The 20,468-nt window shown below is 49.4% G+C and overlaps 9 protein-coding genes and 1 non-coding gene across 10 annotated transcripts; 4 read left to right on the top strand and 6 right to left on the bottom strand.

Annotated features, from left to right (window-relative positions):
* Positions 1 to 1,240: 1,240 nt before the first annotated feature.
* On the bottom strand, positions 1,241 to 2,406 carry BDV37DRAFT_252126 (alpha/beta fold hydrolase). Its single transcript, XM_032082385.1, has one exon. It carries the CDS (start codon positions 2,387 to 2,389, stop codon positions 1,400 to 1,402), a length of 990 nt encoding a protein of 329 aa, XP_031940005.1. The 5' UTR covers positions 2,390 to 2,406; the 3' UTR covers positions 1,241 to 1,399.
* A 439-nt stretch (positions 2,407 to 2,845) lies between these two features.
* On the bottom strand, positions 2,846 to 4,764 carry BDV37DRAFT_295105 (glycoside hydrolase superfamily; the record flags this gene model as incomplete). The annotated part of the gene is made up of 1 exon (XM_032089786.1): positions 2,846 to 4,764. A coding segment is annotated over one exon (1,919 nt), but the record flags the coding sequence as incomplete, so codon positions are not given.
* Positions 4,765 to 6,813: 2,049 nt separating this feature from the next.
* Positions 6,814 to 8,497, top strand: BDV37DRAFT_295104 (MDR family MFS transporter; the record flags this gene model as incomplete). The annotated part of the gene is made up of 2 exons (XM_032089785.1): positions 6,814 to 6,903; positions 6,965 to 8,497. 2 exons carry the CDS (start codon positions 6,814 to 6,816, stop codon positions 8,495 to 8,497), a joined length of 1,623 nt encoding a protein of 540 aa, XP_031940003.1.
* Positions 8,498 to 8,560: 63 nt separating this feature from the next.
* On the bottom strand, positions 8,561 to 9,382 carry BDV37DRAFT_284489 (uncharacterized protein; the record flags this gene model as incomplete). The annotated part of the gene is made up of 2 exons (XM_032087510.1): positions 8,561 to 8,901; positions 8,971 to 9,382. The coding sequence occupies 2 exons, from the start codon at positions 9,380 to 9,382 to the stop codon at positions 8,561 to 8,563; spliced, it is 753 nt and encodes a 250-aa protein (XP_031940002.1).
* A 523-nt stretch (positions 9,383 to 9,905) lies between these two features.
* BDV37DRAFT_284488 (uncharacterized protein) lies at positions 9,906 to 11,120 on the bottom strand (the record flags this gene model as incomplete). Its single annotated transcript, XM_032087509.1, has 5 exons — positions 9,906 to 10,011; positions 10,071 to 10,138; positions 10,191 to 10,618; positions 10,673 to 10,709; positions 10,773 to 11,120. 5 exons carry the CDS (start codon positions 11,118 to 11,120, stop codon positions 9,906 to 9,908), a joined length of 987 nt encoding a protein of 328 aa, XP_031940001.1.
* A 301-nt stretch (positions 11,121 to 11,421) lies between these two features.
* BDV37DRAFT_284487 (uncharacterized protein) lies at positions 11,422 to 12,579 on the top strand (the record flags this gene model as incomplete). The annotated part of the gene is made up of 3 exons (XM_032087508.1): positions 11,422 to 11,898; positions 11,949 to 12,190; positions 12,477 to 12,579. 3 exons carry the CDS (start codon positions 11,422 to 11,424, stop codon positions 12,577 to 12,579), a joined length of 822 nt encoding a protein of 273 aa, XP_031940000.1.
* Positions 12,580 to 13,292: 713 nt separating this feature from the next.
* On the top strand, positions 13,293 to 14,544 carry BDV37DRAFT_252125 (NAD(P)/FAD-dependent oxidoreductase). The gene is made up of 2 exons (XM_032082384.1): positions 13,293 to 13,731; positions 13,796 to 14,544. The coding sequence occupies exons 1-2, from the start codon at positions 13,337 to 13,339 to the stop codon at positions 14,352 to 14,354; spliced, it is 954 nt and encodes a 317-aa protein (XP_031939999.1). The 5' UTR covers positions 13,293 to 13,336; the 3' UTR covers positions 14,355 to 14,544.
* Positions 14,545 to 15,055: 511 nt separating this feature from the next.
* On the top strand, positions 15,056 to 15,127 carry BDV37DRAFT_t144. The gene has a single exon. It is a non-coding gene; the product is annotated as a tRNA-Arg (tRNA).
* Positions 15,128 to 15,878: 751 nt separating this feature from the next.
* On the bottom strand, positions 15,879 to 17,784 carry BDV37DRAFT_272685 (guanine nucleotide-binding protein subunit alpha; the record flags this gene model as incomplete). Its single annotated transcript, XM_032084919.1, has 3 exons — positions 15,879 to 16,395; positions 16,662 to 17,573; positions 17,624 to 17,784. 3 exons carry the CDS (start codon positions 17,782 to 17,784, stop codon positions 15,879 to 15,881), a joined length of 1,590 nt encoding a protein of 529 aa, XP_031939998.1.
* Positions 17,785 to 18,229: 445 nt separating this feature from the next.
* Positions 18,230 to 18,852, bottom strand: BDV37DRAFT_154688 (uncharacterized protein). Its single transcript, XM_032079044.1, has one exon. It carries the CDS (start codon positions 18,739 to 18,741, stop codon positions 18,406 to 18,408), a length of 336 nt encoding a protein of 111 aa, XP_031939997.1. The 5' UTR covers positions 18,742 to 18,852; the 3' UTR covers positions 18,230 to 18,405.
* Positions 18,853 to 20,468: the final 1,616 nt, after the last annotated feature.

The raw sequence follows: 20,468 nt of genomic DNA, 5'->3' as shown, positions 1-20,468 counted from the left end.
GTGAGAGAAACTAGCTGTTAGGGTTATCATCAACTCAAAACACTAGTGGTGCCGATCGGTCCCGGTGCCGAGCGATAACAGGGTTCAGTCAGGGTCAGGCCCTATAAATCTTCTTTCTGTACTTTCGAATACCCACCGACTAGTTACCTGGGATCAGTGTTGGATACATTCTGAATTTTAATGCCACGTCTGCCAAGGATATGAATATAGAGATGCAAATCAATAGAATGCATGGCATATCACGACTGTATACTCCCGGCTTCAGAGGTTAGGCTCACCTAAGCACGCATAGTTCATTAAATATAAATGAAACGGAGCCTTGCATAGTGACAAAGCAATCTCAATATTATATTATCCGCAAAGCCCAGTCCCGTTACGGAAGTTGTTATACGGACCGTAGTGGAAAACGTCATCCCGTTAATCCGATACGTTGTAACTAAATTCATTGGGGCAAGTCGTAAAGAAGGTTGCCTATCCATCCCTGATATCTGAGACTAGCTTCCAAGTTTATGGCATGCTATACGGAAGAATTCCCCGTAACCTCTAGTGAAACCCCCGAGACAGGGGTCGTCTCCACTGTATCTAGAGTCATCTCCACCAGGGCCTACACTTACATGGAAGACCCCTTCATGGCCACTTACGCGGTTTTCGTGGTTGGATGGTAACGGATTACATTATCACAGCATACATTTTACCTCCTAAACCAACAGTTGAGGAGAATACTACCGTGTGCCCCAAGTTTATATAATTTTCACATGCATCTCGTATTCGTATTCATGTGTTTTTAGAGGTTTTTCTCGTGGCAGGAAGCGGCTTGAACTAGGAAAGAGAGCAACAGGAGTTCCTGAGTCAGGTTGCTCAAAATTTCGGACCACGCCCCTTTCCATTTAGTCATCGGAGGATATCTTCTAGAAGGATTGTTTACAGTCAGACTAGTCAGGAATGGATGGAGACGGCATGTTCCGGGAAGGCGTTATCCTGACTCCGCCCTAGGAGGGCTAAATGGACTCGGTTAAATTGTAAGAGCCACTATCTGATCACAGTTGCATGTCGAATATCTGCATTTAGATCCAAAGAGTTCGTTTAGGACGTTAACATCGCCCCTCTCCGCTGTCCGTGAGGAGATATGCGATTGTTGACATCCATCGATAGCAGAATCGGTGATTATGGCCGATTATTATATTGAATTGAGGGATAAAGCAAAGCTTGAACATTGTCCCTTAGAATATTTCAGAAATTTCTTCATCCTGCTAAGTTTACAGCCAACAAGCACCATTGAGCCAACCTATCCTATGAAAGATGAAGTTATCACAACAATATGAGATCCCATTATGTAGCCCTGTTTACCGCCAGTATCAATGAACTGATATGAACAAAAATGACTGTACGGGAGTATATCTCACTCCTGGAGTCTATTCCAGAACTGCTGAATAAACCCCGCGACCTCCGGTACCCTTTCCCTAACCACTCCATGGCCCACCTGCGGCACAACCTCGACATTCTGCATCCCAAGCTCATGCAAGTCTTGCACACTACACAAGTCATCCAACTCGCCCAGAACACATAGAGACTGAATCCCCGTCGTCGCCGCTTTCGCAAATTCGGCATGTTTATCAAACACACCGCCATCCCTGAATATGGCGACGACGCTAGCAGCATGCCCTGGATGTTCTTTCATTTCCCAGTCTCTCACGGCCTCTGCCACAACTTCACCTCGTGCAACCCTCTCCTTCCAATCTGAAGGCACAACTAACCGGCCTCCTTCCAGCACTTCCAAGATCCAATCTCGCGCCGCTTCTTCCACCCCCTCCCCACCACGCAGGTAAGATTTCTGCACCTCATCCAGCCCCGCGGTGCGGCGCAGACCTGCCGGCGCAACCAAAGCCATCGACGCTACGCGTTCGGGGTGGGCTGCCGCGAAACTTGCCGTGGTGGACCCGCCAAACGAATAGCCAATGAAATGGGCATCTGCCCATCCGAGGTGCACCATTAAGTTCTCCAATAGTCCATGGAAGAGAGCCGGGTCGTGCGCCACAAACGGTGTTTCCGTAAGTCCGTGACCCCACAGGTCGACTAGGACACAGTGAGCCGATGGGAAACGCGATGACAGTGCGCTGGCTAAAGGCTGGAGGCCGATCGCGGGCGTCTGCACGCCATGGACAAATAGCACCCGGGATATGAGCTTTTTCTCATCTGTGGCAGCGGGAGATGAGGGTAGTAGCTCGTAGTATGCTGCTTTGCCGTGGGGTGTTTGTAAATATGATGCCGGTGGAAGCCGATTGCCGAAAGTTGCGACAAAGGCGGCTTCCGATGGGGCTGGGATGGGCTGTGCTGCGTTGCTGGACGGCGCTGCCCCGGGGCGCGGGAGGACGATTAAGGAGTTGGACATGGCGGGGATATCTTTTCGATGGTGTGGATGATACTCATGAAGGTGGAGAGACATTCTACGATATTCTATCCTTATCATATCGTTTTCTGCCTTGTGTGTCCGCCTTTGATTGAGGCTGTGCTAGATGGGTCTATAACACTTGGTGGTATAGAATGAGGTGCGGTAAGCACGAGTATTAACCATCAGAATATCAGGTTTGTTGATCATGGGACTATTTTGGACCCTTATGGAAGACGGCTACATGTAAACGATTGAGACCTAAAGAGACATATCGTCAAGATACAACATGGGGAATCGCGGTAAGACACGGTATCCGATTGTTTTTCGTATCTGTTGATTCGGATGTGGACGATAGGCATATTACCTAGAGTCTAAGATCTATGTATGTACATACATACAAACCTCGCTGGTTCTCAGGTTCTCAGTCCCATGAGTTTCTCGTAGAAAGTTCCTCCCTCAGCCGTCCGTCCCGTTTACAACCTTCGTCCATCTCTCCCTCAATAAATGAGCGGCTGCCTTTGGCCTCCGATCCCTAGTAAAAACACCCTTCTTATTTCCATCGACACGACTAACCCCCGCAGCGGTTTGAAAATCCGCAAAATTCCAGACATGTTCACCTGCCATAGCATCGAACCGATCAAAGACTCGATGATACATATCCAGGATCTCCACTTGGAACTCCTCGCTCCAAAGAACTGGCAGGACCGAGTGCAAGCCAGCTACAGTATCTGCTCCATACTCTGTCATGACAATTGGTTTGTCGTATTTCTCGGCCCATCCGTCGAGCTCCTGCACCAGCGCGGCTTCGGCCTCGTCAAGCTGGGCCGTTTGGGTGTACCAACCAAAATATCGGTTCAGACACAGAACGTCAAAGAGGTCTGCGATACGGTCGGCCTCGTAGGTAGCAAGTCCCACGTTGGCAAAGGTAACAGGCCGCGTCGGGTCCAACTGACGAGCGAGCTTCGGCAGAGGAGCGAAATATTCGCGAGCGCCGTCCTCGTTGGAAGCGGGCTCGTTAGCGATAGACCACATTACTACGCTAGGGTGGTTCTTATCGCGGTGGATAAGCTCACGAATAGCTTGGGCGTGTGCTTCGCGCGTCTTGTTGCTTATACGGTCTGGGCTGAATGTAGCCGGCGGGTTGGATGTCTGGGCACCTGCTCCGATGGAGAATGCTAGACCGACGGCGGGTGTTTCATCTATGACAACGATGCCCTGTCGATCTGCATATTCCATAATCTCCTCCGCGTATGGGTAGTGCGAGGTGCGGAACGAGTTGGCTCCCATCCAGTGTAGGAGTTGGAAGTCGTGCACCATGTAGGCCTGGTCGTGACCTTTGCCGCGGACAGCAGTGTCCTCGTGTTTGCCGAACCCGGTGAAGTAGAAGGGCTTGTCATTGATGAGGAACTGCGTGCCCTGAACCTTCACCGTGCGGATGCCCGTTGCTAGTTTGTATGTATCAATAGTTTTGTTGGAAGAGTCTACGATGCTGGCGTGGAATTGGTAGAGATACGCGGCCCCGGGCTGCCAGAGGTGGACGGATGGTATCTGGATGGTTCCATTCGACCCAGACGTTGTTGCTACAGTGGTGCCATCTTCATCTAGGACATCGACTTGGATCGTTCCACTTGACATACTGGCCACAACACTGTAGTCAATCACACCGGTGGTGCCTTGAACATCCGTCCGAACCGTGATATCCTGGATGTGCTGCGGTGGCACGGCATACAACCACACCGACCGAGCCAGACCAGCATAGTTATAAAAGTCATGCTGATATGTCTGTACCTTTTTACCCGTCGCCTCAAGAACTTCCACTTTCCCAGGCGGAATTGTCTGGTACGTCAGTTCGTTGTTGACGGCAATTGTCAGGCGGAATTGCGCTCCGGCAGCAACAAGGTTGGTGATATCCGCCTCAAATGGTGTGTATCCGCCCACATGCTCCGCCACTAGATGGTCATTGACGTAGATCCGGCCGTGATGCGTTGCAGCCTCACTGCGCACAAAATACCGTTCTTCGGACCAGCCCTTGGGCACAATCACGTCGCGCTGGTAGTAGACCCACCCGACGTGATCGTGGATCTCGCTGTCCACAAAGATGTCATTGTAGGACGCTGGGACCGGACATTCGAGGTTTGTTTTCAGTGGGCCTGCCCACGGTTGTGAACTATTGTCATCAGACCCCAGGGCAAATTTCCATAGTCCATCAAGCGACATGATCTCTCGGGTGACCGTCTGCTGGGGCTTGAGCATGGCCTGGGAATAGTTTCCGCTAGCCAGGCCATCGCGCCGATCATGGGTATGTCTGTCTGTTGGGACAGACAAGGCAAGCGGAATAAAGGAAAGGAATTCTAGAGCTTTGAGAACCTGCATGGTGGATGGACTCGGTATAACCAAACACCCCTGAGGTCATCTATCATAGACTCGCATACCAGATCCAGATACACAGGTCGTTTAAATAGCATCCTGACGTACTCGACGGCTATTGATATATGTCGGCGATTGACATCTTGAGGTCATTACCCGCTCATCGCTCACCGGATTGGCTGACGGTAAACCGATACTTCGATATAGATTAAGACTCATTGCGGGTTACATTTAGGGCCTCTGGGGATAGGGTGGAATCACTCTGGCAGCGCAGCCAAGACTGCGGGGAGACACTAATGCGTCGGGATGTGGAGGTTGAATACCGATGATCATCACTCAGTTTGTAGCAAAGAAAGTGGAATGCCGGCTTCAGAGACTTTGAAAGACCTATCTAGTCAATACGTAGGTTAATCCACTACACGGGCCATGTATGGAAGCGAAACGATAGTAACGGATAAACGACCTTCGACGCGGGTAGCTGATATTATATCATACTTCAGAAGTACTAATATCACGTACGAGTTGGATATATTAAGATAGATGTCTGTATTTCATTTAGAATGGCCAAATCGACAGAAGCATATCCCTATATTGACGAGAGTTAATAAATTATCTATTTACACATAGGAAACCTTTCTGCTGATCTGACTAATAACCCAAAGACTTTTCTAACATGCTCCCCACGCGCTGCCCGATTGGCATTGGCGACATGAATAGTATAGACACCATCTACCACTGTCGATATCAAGAGGAAGCCACTTTGTTAATATATGTCTACGAAGACCTTCCTGGCCAGAGAATCAGAATCTGGTTCATGATTGTGTTCAGGAGGCGGAATGCCATCAACCCGAATGGTGGCTGTGTAATGATCCTGAACAGGTCTGTATGGCTACGCAACCTTTCAGCAAACGCAATTCCCACCTAGATTCCATTGGTTAGGTGTACTCTCGACCCATTTAAGCAAAAGTACGTATCAGAACCAGACCTTCAAGGAGGGAAACCGAGACACTAACGGAATTTGCGAGCTATGGTAATCCACCACGGTGTTGGTCCCGGGGACATTGTTACACATATATGAAGGGTTCACCTCCCAATGGACTCATTACTATTTGTGAAATGGAACATTTTTCTCACTTAATTGGCGTACCGGTGGCCTGAATAATGGATATCGAGATTCCTTTGTGGTTGTAGTTGTATACATCCTGGGGGTGGTATTTGCTCTGTCCAATCTAGGTGTCAGGACCGTCATAAGAAAGTCAGAATTTCCACAGCTTGCCCGTGTTCTCCCACACACATAATTCCTGCCGACAAGCAGGGTTGATTGGTTTTGATATCTCAGAGGCAGTTTTGGCGGCAGCTGCTTCCAACACAGAATGCGCACGAGGCATGATGGAATTGATCATAAAAAGCGAAAAAAAAAAAAAAAAAAGGAAAGAAAGAAAGAAAGAAAAAAGGACACTCAATAACAGAATCCATCTTATGCTCATACAGTATTTGCTCACCTTGAATCCAGACATCCCTGTTACAGAAAGGGTACTGGTATCGGCAGCATAAAATCGTCTATATGGCTATTCTGTGATCCAATATTTATGAGCATAACGAAGGCCTTCTCGTTACAGAAGATATTCCTGTATCTTAGTCCTATATATATTATATCTATTCCTTTGTAAATACTAAAACCAAGGTACAGACGCGTTTATTAGATTTAATAGTCATATTCTCGTGGACCGATTAATACTACATAATAAGTAATTCGTAGATCAAAAGATTCCTGTCATCTAGGCGTAGGGAAGTGTAGGGTCATGTAGGAAGGATGAAATATACCAATTCCGAGGACTGGTCGAAAAGTATCTCCACTAACGATATGACAGGGCTTGGACTGCGCCAAGGCCTTCGAATTGAAATTTTGTTGTCCAGGGATAACTAAGACTTGATGCTTTAGAGGATGACAAAGACAAAGACGCCCTCGGCAGGGGATAAATAGGCATGTCACCCACGCTATTCTGGAGCTTCCTGCAATTCAGTTTGAGTCAAAGGATACGACTACCCTTTCAGTCATGGGCTCACCAAATGGCTCATTCCTTTCCTCTATTCGCCTCAGCCTGGTCATGGTTGCGCTGTGCCTTGCTGTATTCCTGACCGGGATGGTAAGCCGTCCATCCCCCTAAAATTGGCTGACATGGCTGAAATTGACATGATACCTTGAAGGACCAAACGGTTCTCGCGACAGTGACCCCGACACTGACGACCGAGTTCCACAGTATTGACGATATGGGCTGGTGGACCGCCGCTTACCTGACCATGCTCAGTGTATTCCAGATTCCATATGGCAAGCTCTACAGCCTGTTCTCAATTAAGATCATCTATCTATCAGCAATCGGCATCTTTGAATTAGGCTCCCTTGTATGTGCCACCGCACCCAACTCCATCGCCATGATTTTCGGTCGCGCGATTGCCGGCGCTGGGGCGGCTGGTATTTTTACCGGGGGGATTATGATCACCACAAAGATCATCCCGCTCGATCGCCGTGCGTCCTACCTTGGGATCATGTCGGCTGCCTTTGGCGTTGCTGCCATTGTAGGACCATTCGTCGGAGGCGCGTTTACAGACAGGTCTACATGGCGATGGTGCTTCTACATCAACCTACCATTAGGCGGGCTAAGTATATTGGTATGTTTTTTGCTCGTGAATACGCCGGTGGACTCCTCCATTGCATCACTGTCATTCCAGGCTCGAGTCCGCCAGTTTGATTTCTTTGGGATGGTCAGCTTGATGGGTGGTATCGTTTGCTTGCTCCTTGCACTCCAGTGGGGCGGCACCCAATACCCCTGGAATAGTGGAAGGATTATTGCATTATTGGTGGTGGCAGTTCTCCTTATGCTGTCTTTTGTTCTCCTTCAGATATTCGTTCCTGGGTCAAAAACCATCCCCCGCAGTGTGTCGAAACATGCGTCGGTGTGGCATGCCGTAGGGTACGCGATGTGTATCACGGGAGGAATCTACGTCGCCATAGTCTACATTCCAGTGTGGGTGCAGGCGGTGCAACACAAATCAGCCCTGGGCTCCGGGGTTATGCTGACTCCATTGATCGTGGGCTACGTCGTATTCTCGGTGGTTGCGGGAGTCCTCACGTCCGGGTTGGGTTATTACAACCCACCAATGATCCTGGGAACTATCCTGGCAAGTGTTGGTGCTGGCCTATTATCGACCTTATCAACGGATACCTCCAACGGGCGCTTGATTGGGTACCAGGCACTGTACGGCATTGGTGTTGGGCTGGGGTTTGGCCAACCCAGCTACGTAGTGCAGACCGTGTTGTCCGAGGCAGATATCCCGATTGGAGTGACATTAGTTACCCTTGTCCAGCACTTGAGCTCGGCTATCTTTGTCGCCGTTGCCCAGGGTGTCTTCCAGAATACCCTTGCACATACGGTGCGGTCGCTGGCGCCAGGCGTTGACCCTTCGAAACTAGCAAAGCTCGGCGCGACGCAACTGAGTCAGTTCGTCAACGAGCAAGACATGCCACACGTCTTGGAGGCGTACAGTACCGCAATTGCGAGGACTCTCTACATCCCAATGGCCCTCAGCTGTGCATCAGTGCTAGGAGCCTGTCTGACACCATGGATTTCCATGAAAAAAGCCGAGCCACAACAAACGGACAAGCAGCCGAGGGGAGAAGAGCCGATAAGTGGTGGGCCGCAGGAAAAGGGCCGTGACACATTAGGGGTCCACGAGGCCTAGATTTGCTCTCTATGTCGATTACTTCTTTGTTGTAGTATTAGACTAAATTTTATTTCTTTATTACTACAGCTTGACGCGCCTTGGCCTTCCTTCCCATGGGAGCACCGTCTCACCATCCCTGTATTCACCCCCTGCTGGCCTCCACATAATCCAGACGGGGTGCGTCTGGATCTCGTGAATCAATCTCCTCCCTTGCGCGCTCCGCCGTTGATCCTCAGAAAAGCTCATACGTGGTCGCGCGATAGCCACGAACCTATACTTTTGATACAGTGCGACTGCCATCTCCGTAGCCTCGAGGTAGCCTTCCATCCCCAGCGCATCCATATGGCGGACAAACTCGTCCATAATACGCTCCGTCGCGCCCAGCGAGCGATACTCGGGCAGTGCCCACAGCGCATTCCCACCTGTGCTCACGTCAATCAACGAACCAAGTAAAACGGACATAGTACTAGAGAGAGAAAAAGAAGACATACAAACATGTCTATCTCCCATCATCCTCCCCCTCCATGCCCACAACTGTGCATAGAACTCCTCAGCCAACAACCTCATTTCACTCCCCTCTGGAAACCACGTCGCTTCCATCCTCGGTGCCCCCGCGCGGTATGGATTATGGTGATGCACGTGGTACATTCCTCCCGCGACAATCTGCCCCGACTTGGTATCGTAGCATTTCAGCCAGACGATGTTGGGGTCGGATTCCGCGGCTTGACGTAAGGAGCTTTTCACAGCCGCAAGGGCTGTTGCTTCAGCTTGGCTGCCTTCCCCCAGGTGGGCAAAGGTCAGTTCGCCGACGGCTTGGAGGGGAGTGCTCCACGCAGTCCAGTAGGTGGTTATGAGCTCGTCCCAGTCCTTGGTTAGATCTGCGCGTGAGACAATGAGGGGCATTGTGGTTTGGGTATGTATCCTATGGGTTGTATCCTGTTGACAGCCGTATCGTATCCTTCGGATGCAATAACAGCTGTGCCTATGGTCAAAGAAAAGTGCGTGTCACATTTCTAACAACTGATCCTGGATACGGGAAAAGATATATGAGGTATCTCAAGCAAAACAAAACACATACATGGCAAGTACAGAAAAAAAAAAAAAAAAATATCTCCAAAAGTCTCCTAGCCGTGGCTTGTCATTTAAACCATCGTTCTGGGCTCCTGGATAACGACCGAGCTTGACTTATTTGCATCCACCGACGTTGACCCAGTCCCACCCTCGGACGTCTGGTCGCCTGTGGATCCAAGCTTTCGACTCCATCGACCCGAAAAGCCTTTCCGGCCTTCACGTTGGAGCCAGCCTCGTGCGGAGTAAACGACTGGACGGAGAGTGGGTAAGCACGCGGCGATCAAACCCAGACTGGCTTCCAACATGCTCCACCAGAGCATTGTGGTCACGGTTTCTAGCACATTAGATACATCCTCTATGAGGTAAGGGGAAGCTCACGGTCAGGGTCGTATCCAGCCTCATATCCGACCTCAAAGACAATCAGGTAAACGGCCAGTCTCACGACAGAGGCCGACAGCGCCCTTATGGGAAACCGTGTCAGCGGTGGGCTACACCCCAGATTCGGAAAGGGAACCCTTACATCAAGCCCACCCCGAAAATACAACTTAGCGCAATCTTCCGTCTCACAGACATCTGGAGCGTCCATATCTGCATGAAATTGTGAGTATAACTGACATCATCCCAGATGGTCGACTCATACCTTGGGAAAGGGCAGGAGCAGGATGGCCAAATCAGTGATGAGGTCCGAGATGACCAGGGCCGATTCGGCGGCAAGGGGGTCCCCACAGTGCTCCCTTACTTCCTGGATAGGCGCCCAATGGAGGTAGACTTTCGTCTTGCAGCCGAATAAAAACAGGAGGAAGAATGCCACGGCCCACACCACCGTTACGACGAGGCATATGTTGGAGATGATGGCGAATCGGGACTTCTTGTTCGAGACGAAGATACGGCGATAGAAGAGGACGATGCTTGCTTTGATGAAGCCGTACGCTGCGATCATGAAGAGTTGGAAGTAGAATTCAATCTTGGCTTCGATTTCGTAGGCGCGGTTGTACTTCGCTAATGCCTTTTTGGGATCGTCGCTTATGGGGTAGGGTGTCGGGTACCCCATTACGTGGACGGAGTAGCCTTGCAGATGTTAATGGGCATTTTCCACATCGGGTGTGAAGTGCTCGTACTAACCATAAATGAAGCATATGCCCATTCCAGTTACCATGATCTGAGTCATTGAAGGCGTGTCAGCAGACATGTCTTATCTGCATCGTAAGGGAGGGGAAGATACCGCTGCAGGCACGAGTAGCCAGTCGTCCAGACCCAGGCGAACCTTTTGCCTGGCTCGAGCAAGGAAGCGAAGTATCACACACACGAGGCAGGCAATGGGAAGAGCAATACCGGCTGCCAGCACTTCGCCAGCTGAAGCCAGCCGAAACGGGAGGTGCGTCCAGTGTGGACTCGATGCCATGGTGGACCTCTTGGGGTGGATCGGGTGGACCTTGGGGTATCTGCAGGTTTGTGAGTTGTAAAGCTTTTCGTGAAGACACATGCTGCCTTCCTCGAAGCGCTTATATGTTCCCTGCCCTCTCATGTCCAGGTCTGGAATATTTTCCATAAGCAAGGATGAGGCTGACATGGTGCATGACTATGGACTGTGTATCACAACTGGATTGTTGCTTTGACTTTGGTGTCCAGAATGTCCAGTCAGCCTCGTGTAATTGTAGAGCACATGCATAACTGAAGACTGAGCCATGAGGCGGGGTCCAGAGTGGGCCTGACGATGAAAAATGAGGCCCACGTTCTCATCCGTTCTGGTGATCCTGTAAGCCCTCGCCGTTACTTTTGCCTCCGTAGATTGATCTTTATGACGGGCGACTACCGTCGTTAAGCCCCGCCTGCCACCTAAGCCTTGCAATACTATAGCGGAGCAACCGAAAATGGGACAGACAGACGGTGAGGACTATGAACTTCTCCCTCCACAACATCGTGCTCAAAAGTCATGGGAAACACGAGGACGAACGGGATTTCTAGCACGGTTAGAGACCCACTTTCTACTTGCACTGCTCCTTCTTTCCGTATTGTTCAATGCTATGTTGGTGCTTGGTTGGATATCAAGTAGAGATGAGTTATCTGGATCTACGGAGCCCGTCTGGGCTAGTTCTCATTTCCGACGGGAAGAGGCGAAAGGTGGATTCACGAGAGAAGACACAATGTGGTGGAATACCAACTACAGCGGTGAAAACGAGAGAGAAGTGAGTGATCTCTGGCATAATGACATTCCATGGGAAAGCGGGATCATCGCAATCAACAAACAAGAGGCAAGTGAGTTGGGGTTGCCCGAGTCGCAGTCTTTCCCGTGGGACGTAACGAAAGCGATCTATATCCTCAATGCGCATCATATCCTCCATTGCATTGTAAGTCATCCATTATTCCTAATGAAATCTCACTCATTGAGAGAATTTAGCGCAATATATACATCTCCATCGAGGAATACCGTTACAATCGTCCTCAGAGTATTACCTATCCCCATATCTTGCATTGTCTAGACAGTATCCGGGTGGAGACCATGTGTGCGGGCGATGACACCCTGCGATACATTCCGTTGAATAATGTCTCCGGATTCAAGCCTGGCGATGGACAGAAGCGCATGTGCCGTGACTGGCATCGAATGCAGTCCTTTGTGGAGATGCATGACCCATGCTATCGGTATGTTTTTCCCGGGGATGACACGGTGTCTAATTTGGAACGATTCAAATATTGCCCTAATGATTCTCCCTATCTACCCAAGATTCGAGAGTACTTTGGCTATGGGGACGAATGGTTACCATTTCCATAGTAGACGTTGCGCTTAGATTAAATTAGGCATAGCATCGCTTAAAGTTCACATTCCATAAATCATGATGATATCCGAAACCATATCCAAATCTCAAATTGCTTAGTTTCTCCCAGCGGTACCCTATTTCATCCTCTTCCTAACGGCTCCACATCACAGGCAACAGTTCTTGGGCTCGATGACGGCCATGTCGGGGTTTGCATTGGGCTCGGCCACGGGGGCTGGGATTGGATTGGCCATTGCGGTGGCCACAACCAAGTAGAGGACGCAGTGAAGGAAGTGCATGTTTTAAACTCCTTTTTGATCTGAGAGTGACTGGACGTTAGTGGACAGTTTCTCGTTATGATACATCATTGAAAGGAACTACCGAACCTGATCGACTTAATTATAAAAGCCTGGGTGTGGATTTAATAGTTTTCTGCTTTGGATGGTCCTATCTATGTCTCCAGATACACCCTATATATATAGAAATCTCCACTATATTCGTTCTTATCACATTCATGACTCGTTCTCCTATCAGATGATCATTCCTTCAGCAAGGATGGAGAGCCACTGCAGCTGCCTTCCTCGTGTTTTTGACTTTGATTTTTCTTTTAAATCATATTATTTACTTGGACCTCCTCTTTTCCCGGCCGATGCCTCGTCGGCCGCATTTCTATTTTTATTAGACACCCATTCCTGGGTTGTTGCAGGAGGTGAGAACTAGGGCACGCCGTTTCTTTGTCTGTATTCTGGGGGGCTTTTCTGTATGGAAACCCTGTTGTCTTGTAAACTATGGCTCCGCAGCCAGTCAAGAGATCATCGTTGTGCAGGCGGTCGGTAAAACACATTTACCACTATTCAAGGTGTTCCCCTCCCTGCAAGCTACGTGTAGCGGGTATCGTTGCCTAAATGCCTCGCTGGGCATACATAACAAACACCTACGGCTCCTCCTCCTCATCCCACTTCTTACCTTCAACTCTCCACGTCAACAAGCTCCCCAGAAAGCATATTCAATCTCTCTCAATATCTCCCACACTATGGACTCAGTAGTAGATGTCCTGATTGCCGGTGGAGGTCCAGCCGGTCTCACCGCAGCCCTCACGCTGGCCCGCCAACTCCATACAGCCGTCCTCTTCGACAACCAAAGCTATCGCAATGCGAACGTCTCCCACATGCACATGATCCCAACCTGGGACCACAGAAATCCAGCTGAATTCCGCGCCGAAGCTCGCGACGAAGTTCTGAACCACTACAACACTATTAAGATCGAGGACGTGGACCTCAAAACGGCGGAGAAGACAAGCGACGGACTTTTCCAACTCGTCGATGCCAATGACAAGGTCTGGAAAGGTAGAAAGCTGATTATTACCACCGGCTCAGAGAATGTCTTCCCTGACATTCCCGGATACGAAGCAGCGTGGGGTCAGAGAATGTATGTATCTTCACCATGAACCTACTATTTTTAAAAGATGGTGAATCAAACTAACACGGCCCAGTTACCACTGCCTCTTCTGCAAAGGGTACGAAGACCGCAACACGGACAGTGCCGGCGTCCTCGCCATCCAATCCGCCGGCAATGTACCCATGGCAATGCATCAGACTGAATCGGCCGCCCAGCTCGCGCGAAAGGTGACCATCTACACCCATGGAGCAGAGGAACTCGGGGCGCAGATTCTATCGACCCTAACCGACAAGGACAAGACCCGCATCACGGTCAACAACACTCCGATTAAGAAGCTCACTCATACCAGCTCCTCTGTTCACCTAGAGCTTGCGGACGGCACGACCAAGGAAGAGACCTTCCTGGTCCATAGCCCCAATACCACTGTCAAGGGCCCGCTTGCAAGTCAGCTTGGTCTGGAGCTTACCCCCATGGGCGACATCAATGCCGCACCACCTATGCACCAGACCAGCGTGCGCGGAGTCTTTGCAGCAGGGGACTGCATCACTCCGTACAAGGTTATCGCGGGCGCGATTTCGAGCGGCTGTAATGCGGCAGTAGCTGCTTCGGCACAGTTATTGGCGGAGAAGCATGGCCATCAGCCGCTGTTTTAATTGCCATGTAATGAGTCTTGAGGAAAGGTATTCATTGCGAACAATACCCATTATGATGAACCCCATTTCCAGTGAAGCGGTTTCTTTACGTCAAGGGTTAGCATATCTTTCCAATCCATGCCTCTGTCGCATCGTCGTCAGGATACTACTGTGTATGTTCATCGCGGGCGACGAACAGCCTGGTGGGCGGTTAGCGATTGGCCGAATAGTATGTGACTAGAATGACCTGAAAGTTCGACAATCTTAGGTTTTCAATGAAATGGGAGTCCAATAATTAACAGACACCATAAAAGTAATTAGGTCGCCACATAGTAGAGTTAAAATAGAAGTAACTTACAGTAAGAGTCAGCAAGAATACTTTCGTCATGTGGTGAAAGCCATTGCTTAGGTGGACGTTGTCTCCTGATGTGACGGGGAAATATATAACAACCCCAGCTCTCGTTTACTCCTCGTCTATTATTCTGACAAAAACCCCAATTCAAGTTAGTGATCATATCTCTATGCACTTTTATAATATATAAGAGTAAAGTTGCATATATCACGATTTATTTCTGTATAACCCCGAAAAGACAATCGAGATTGATAGGTACTGCTATTCAACAAGGGCAACTCGAGTCTACTTCTCGGTGCGGTCGCAACCTTTTGGGAGGAATATATTGCTTTGGTTTATATATGCAATAGGATGAAATAGTTTTCAACAAGGCCGGCTGGCCCAATGGCAAGGCGCTTGACTACGAATCAAGAGATTGCAGGTTCGATCCCTGCGTCGGTCATCTCTTTTTAATTTTTGTTTCGCCCCGCCAGCAAAGTCACCTTCTTGTTGGATCCACTACCCGAACCATGCCCGAGGTAAGGGTGAGTGGAGGCGACCCATGCTGGTGTGTTCCTGCCCCTTCCTTTCCCTTTCTTTTCCTTTTTCTTGTCACCTATCTCATAATAGTCGCATGGTGGATATCCGTGTGACAATACAGCTTCTCCCAGGGAGGCACAGGCTAGGCAGCTTTGGTATAAATATTATTCCAATCTACATGGGTTTTTCACACCCAAAGTTATTATGGCTTTGACCCCGGCTTTTTCGGAGCCGTTGTTCTGGTCTGGCCATAGCATCGATAAAAGTTAGACGAATACTAGAGACTTCTTACGTCAATAGAAGCTGTTCACAACAAATTCAAAATGCTGTTGGCCGCTTTCTATGTCTCACGGTAGGGTGTGTGTTTGACGAAGAGTGGCGGGCATACAATGCTGTGGACCTTTATCCATGAACATGGACCCTGTCACTGTCTGGACAAGACAAGAAGGGCAAGATGAGGCAAGGATTGCCACGACGGAAAATGCAAAAAGCAAGAACACAACTACGTGATAATGCTACTGGCTATGTTCGGATAGATGGCTGAGCCGATCCTTTACCCAGGTGGAGCAATATACGAGACGGCAAATTATACACAACGGAAACCGGCCCCAGTGAATAGCAGAACACTGAATACAGCTGCAACGGAAAGGTGTAGGAATCCAATAGGTACGGCATCACACCATGTTAACAACGGAAGAAGCATATGACAAGATCGTCTTGCCAAGCTCTTCAGGTCGCTTCAAGCTGGTGAAAGTGACAGAGATAGAGCGGCTGGATTTCTGCGCAATGGCCGAGAATGTGTTGTAGAGATAATCCCTGACATCATCTACTGACTGGGGCTCTCCACTAAACATCCCCCAGTTGTCAAAGATGGTGCTGTCGAACGGTACCGTCCTCAGCTTCCGTTCAAGTTTATCCACTTTATGAATAAACAGAACTATCTCCACATGGCTGAGCTTTGCAGCCGAGCATACGCTGTCGAACAGTGTCAACTCTTCCGCCAGACGATTTGCATGATTATCTTCCGTTAACGTCTGGTCGTACGATCCTGCATCGACAAAATACAGGACCTTTGTTGCTCCATCAAATATGCGGTTCCATTTCTTTCTTTCACCGCGACTCCCCGAGGCATCACAGAAAATCACCTCCGACGGCCCGTTGGTATACCGCGCCAAGGTGATGCCTGTGGATCTTGTGTAGCACCACATTGTATCCTCTAAGGTGGGCATGTAATCTGGTTCGGTGATACGTTCGACCGAGTTTAACAGGCTGCTTGATCAGTTGGCTTGTCATTCTGCTGCTGGGGATCGAGGGACCGAAGAACGTACTATTCAGCCCCATCATCCATAGCCTCAAGTCCCACCTCATCCATGAGGCCACATTTCTGTATATACCCCCATATGTCTCTCATATCCCTGCGTATTTCGACCATTCTGCCTTGTCGCTGCGAGATAGACATCTCATGTAACGTTTCTAGTAGCCGAGTGACAGAGTCAGAGGTACTACGCATCACTGCGTATTCCTCATCAACACTATCTCCGGTACAAAGTCGTTCACCTACTTCCAGAAGCTGGCGCAATTGATTGCTGAGTGACTCCAGAATGGTAAGTCTAGACTGAAAGAGCTGAGACATGTCTGAGGGACACCCAACCAGGAGATTTAGCACGTTCAATGCCGTGGACTTGCCGCTTTTGGAGGAGCCGAGAAGGAGGACTCTTTGAGAGACAGGTTCCACGGGAGCGGTTTCCACAATACTATCCGCAGTAGAAGGATAGGGTGATGCCTCTCCACCCCATAGGTTCCACAGAGCTATTGACGAGAGCCACTGGCTACTTTTCTTCGCCTGTCTCACACTAACAAGACTCGTAGCCCGGCTGCGTTGCCTAGAAAGAAGCATGCTTGAGACCAAGCTGGGAGCAGTACGGGGCCGACTTAGTCCTTCTCTCAGGCTCCATGCTCGCCCTGTATTAATGCTGTGGGTGGGGTGTCTTTGATTCGGATTGTATTCCGTAGGCCTCCAAATGATGCTGGCTTCTTCATCACTCATAATAGAAAATGCCCTCTCCGTAGCGTTGTCGTCGGGGACTACACTAGCCTCTGTATAGGAAGGCTTTACAGTGGTCCCTTTGAGCGCATGTACCATGGTCGATCTGGCCGCGGAGCAATAAACCCTCGAGCTGAATAGGTCCGAGTCGAAGGCGAATCTTGTTTCGATTAAACTCAAGTCTTCTGCAACGATGCTTTTCTTCGTCATCTCCGAGTCCGAGTCTCTTAACCAAAGCAAAGAGGAGGTATCATCTTTAATTCGGTTGAAGACAACCCGGGTCTCAGATCTCTGCAGAAAAAGTCTCTGTTCGATAATAGACTTGCTAAACAGGGATTAGCGAATTGACCATGCTGTTTCACGGTCGCAACCTACCACTGAAGCGCGGTTAAGAGAAGATTCAACGCATTGACCTGATTGTTCAACAGGGATTGGAAATCAGTCGTCTCTTTCTCGTGCCACAAAATGCTGGTTTTATCCCGCATCGTGAGATGATCCTCCTGCATCCGAGACAGTCGCTGGTCCAGAAGCGACATAATCGCCTCACAGCAGCTTAGCGACGTCGTGATGTCGACCGAAATTTGTGAGTCTTCAATGCGGCTCCCTGGATCGAGAAGATCGAGCACTTCTTTGATCTGGCCAAGGGCAGCCTTCAGAGTCGATAACTGCCCAATAAGGATTCTTGCTCTGAGACCGATGCTCGTATAGCGGCCTTGCAAGTCGGTTAGGGTTTTGATACTTCGAGTCGCCAGGTCGATGATCCCCAGTATCGAGCCGACTGCACCGACTATGGATAACGGGTCCATCTTTAGGGAAGTAGATAGCGTGAACTGCTGCAATCATGTCCTACCATTTCACAGATTCAGGATTCATCATGAAGGCGAAATCGAGGGGTGGTTAACCGTGGTAGTTAGTGGGGGATGATCAGCCGTGCCAGCTGGCAAACAGAAACGAGGCTGTGCTGATCTCAGCCTCGCTCGTCATAAAAAGCAAAGAAAGGCCCTTTGACAGCTGGCAGAATACAGTTATTTTCATACTGCTAGATGTTCTAGTGAACCTATCCTCTAAGTAGATAGGATTTGCCATCTACCTTCTCCGAAGTACTGTACAGTAGTGACTAGATTGAGTGGCTCACTGGAGCGGTTTATCCTGTAAAGCTAAGGTGGGGCTTCGGCAGGGCTTATCGAGAGGCAGACTACGGGTAAGGCTATATACTGGAAGATTGACAAGACTTGCCTCCAAAAGAATATCCATATCTGGATGACAGTGAGGTGGAATGGCGGAGTCCGCCATGCTGGTTGGAATGACACCAGAGAAATCGTACAGGTAACTAAAAGGCAATGAAAGGACGATGGAAAGAGAAGAGTAAGCACTACGAGGATATGATAAAGAAGAGGAGAAGATAATAAGAAGAGAAAGGTATGAGATGAGAGAGAACGAAAAAACAAGGGACGAGGAGAGAAAGACAAGAAAAGTCCACACCGAATTTCCATCCCGTTAAGACGGGCAATACCAGAAAGAGCCCCCCCACGGAGTCAGTACTTTATCCGGACCCTAGAATCTGCATGCCCAGAGTTTGTCAAACTAGCCTTGTCTCTCATGTGGTCCGTCTTCTCATTGGAGGACCATGGATTAGGTTCTCCCCATCAGGCATAGGACGACAAGGTGCGTTACCTTTGGATACAAGGCAGGTAAATGGTGGCGACGCAACAAGTTTTACTAAGGATGGATATATACAAACCAGTACTTTGGCGTTACTGCCTTGGTTAAGAGACCACTCGGCTTGCTGAGGTTCGTGAAGCTCCATAGCCTCAGGATCAAACCGGCCCTTTAATCGTACGAAGTGGTAGATACTTTGCTGTTCCTGCAGGAAGCCTGCTAAATCGATCCCACTGTCAACGAGGCCATGCAGAACACTTCGTATCTCAGATGAACTATCGCGGGTCATGAAAAGCCGACATAGCTCACCCAAGATCCGTTCTTTGGTAAGATCCTTAGCTTCAGGGGCGGACTTGGAACGCGCTATGTAAAGAACGGTCCTGAGTCGCCATTCCTCTGCATCCTTTAAGCTAGCTCCGGAGTCTAAAGTTGATATCTCTGGTTACATTCCGCGCACAAATCCAGTTAAGCTTGTCATACCTTGGTCAGATATAGGATCCATTTTGATGCTCGAGAGTAACCATTGGAATATGCTTTTGAAGGCGGCATTCCCACCTGGAGAAATGCTGGCTGAGATATTCCGTGGTGAAAAGGCCCATCTCTCAAAAGCAAGAAACACGAGTAAGGCCACACTGGATCGGTATAGCGCTTTACTATATGACGAGGATCTGATGAGACTCAATAGCATGCTCAATTGAAGTGCACTATTCTCGTCCTGATGCACCTGATTTTCCAATTCTCTCATGGTGGAGATTGCGTGGCAAAGAGTGATACGATTGTGTCTCATCATATCGCACATTCTCCAGGCGGTCTGCTGTACACCGTATATGGATCGTTGGTATTCCTTATCGGTCACGGTGTCGGGGTACTGATGATCCGCGTAAGGGTCCATCTGTAGGCGGAAGAGTAAGATCTCCTGGCGCCGGATCTTGGTTTGGGCCTCACGAAGCTCCCTTCGGAGCAGCGTCGATTCTTCTTCGTCCCATTCTTGCTGTCCATGAATAAAACGCCGAGCGGGAGGAAGTATGGCCAAATGGTAGAAGCAAAAATGGTCGACAGGTTTAACATCTCTGGAGGATATCAGATGAACAGAGGTCAGGGGTACGTGACGCAAAGCCTTGCAAATAACTTACTATATAGGTGGCTTGATGCTGTTGGCCAGCTTAGTCGTCCGATTACGATTTAGGCAACTCGAGGCGTTTGAAAGGTGCTTCGTAGTGCATAGCACCCTGCAACCGTAGGGTCGCACTGTTTTCTGAAGGCCTAGATGAGATCATAATGTTTGATCCATGAGCTTCGTCGGCGCCACCGTTAATATGGTTGCGCCTCCGCCAGGGTACAAATAGGATTTGCAGGAGCATTCAATACTCTCAGAAGGCTACCTGTGCTCCTCGAGCCGGCACATTGTGGTGCTCAAGCTACACGTAAATCGAATCATGCTCTCCTATGAGGAGACACGAGGCAGGGTTAAACCTGGACCTTTCTGCATATAGGCAGGCCACACGGCAGGTTTGCATAGACCGGTCAGCTAAGGCCTGTTCTAGATTTTAAAGTGCTGCAT

The sequence above is a fragment of the Aspergillus pseudonomiae genome, assembly GCF_009193645.1.
Source record: "Aspergillus pseudonomiae strain CBS 119388 unplaced genomic scaffold BDV37scaffold_48, whole genome shotgun sequence".
NCBI classification, from domain to species: Eukaryota; Fungi; Ascomycota; class Eurotiomycetes; order Eurotiales; family Aspergillaceae; genus Aspergillus; species Aspergillus pseudonomiae.
This window is presented reverse-complemented; position numbering and strand designations above follow the sequence as displayed.

Coding starts and splice junctions, on each gene's coding strand:
- BDV37DRAFT_154688 (XM_032079044.1), bottom strand. CDS start 18,741: ATGGAAATTCGGTGTGGACTTTTCTTGTCTTTCTCTCCTCGTCCCTTG.
- BDV37DRAFT_252125 (XM_032082384.1), top strand. CDS start 13,337: ATGGACTCAGTAGTAGATGTCCTGATTGCCGGTGGAGGTCCAGCCGGT. Junction 13,732..13,795: donor GCAGCGTGGGGTCAGAGAAT/GTATGTATCTTC, acceptor AACACGGCCCAG/TTACCACTGCCTCTTCTGCA.
- BDV37DRAFT_252126 (XM_032082385.1), bottom strand. CDS start 2,389: ATGTCCAACTCCTTAATCGTCCTCCCGCGCCCCGGGGCAGCGCCGTCC.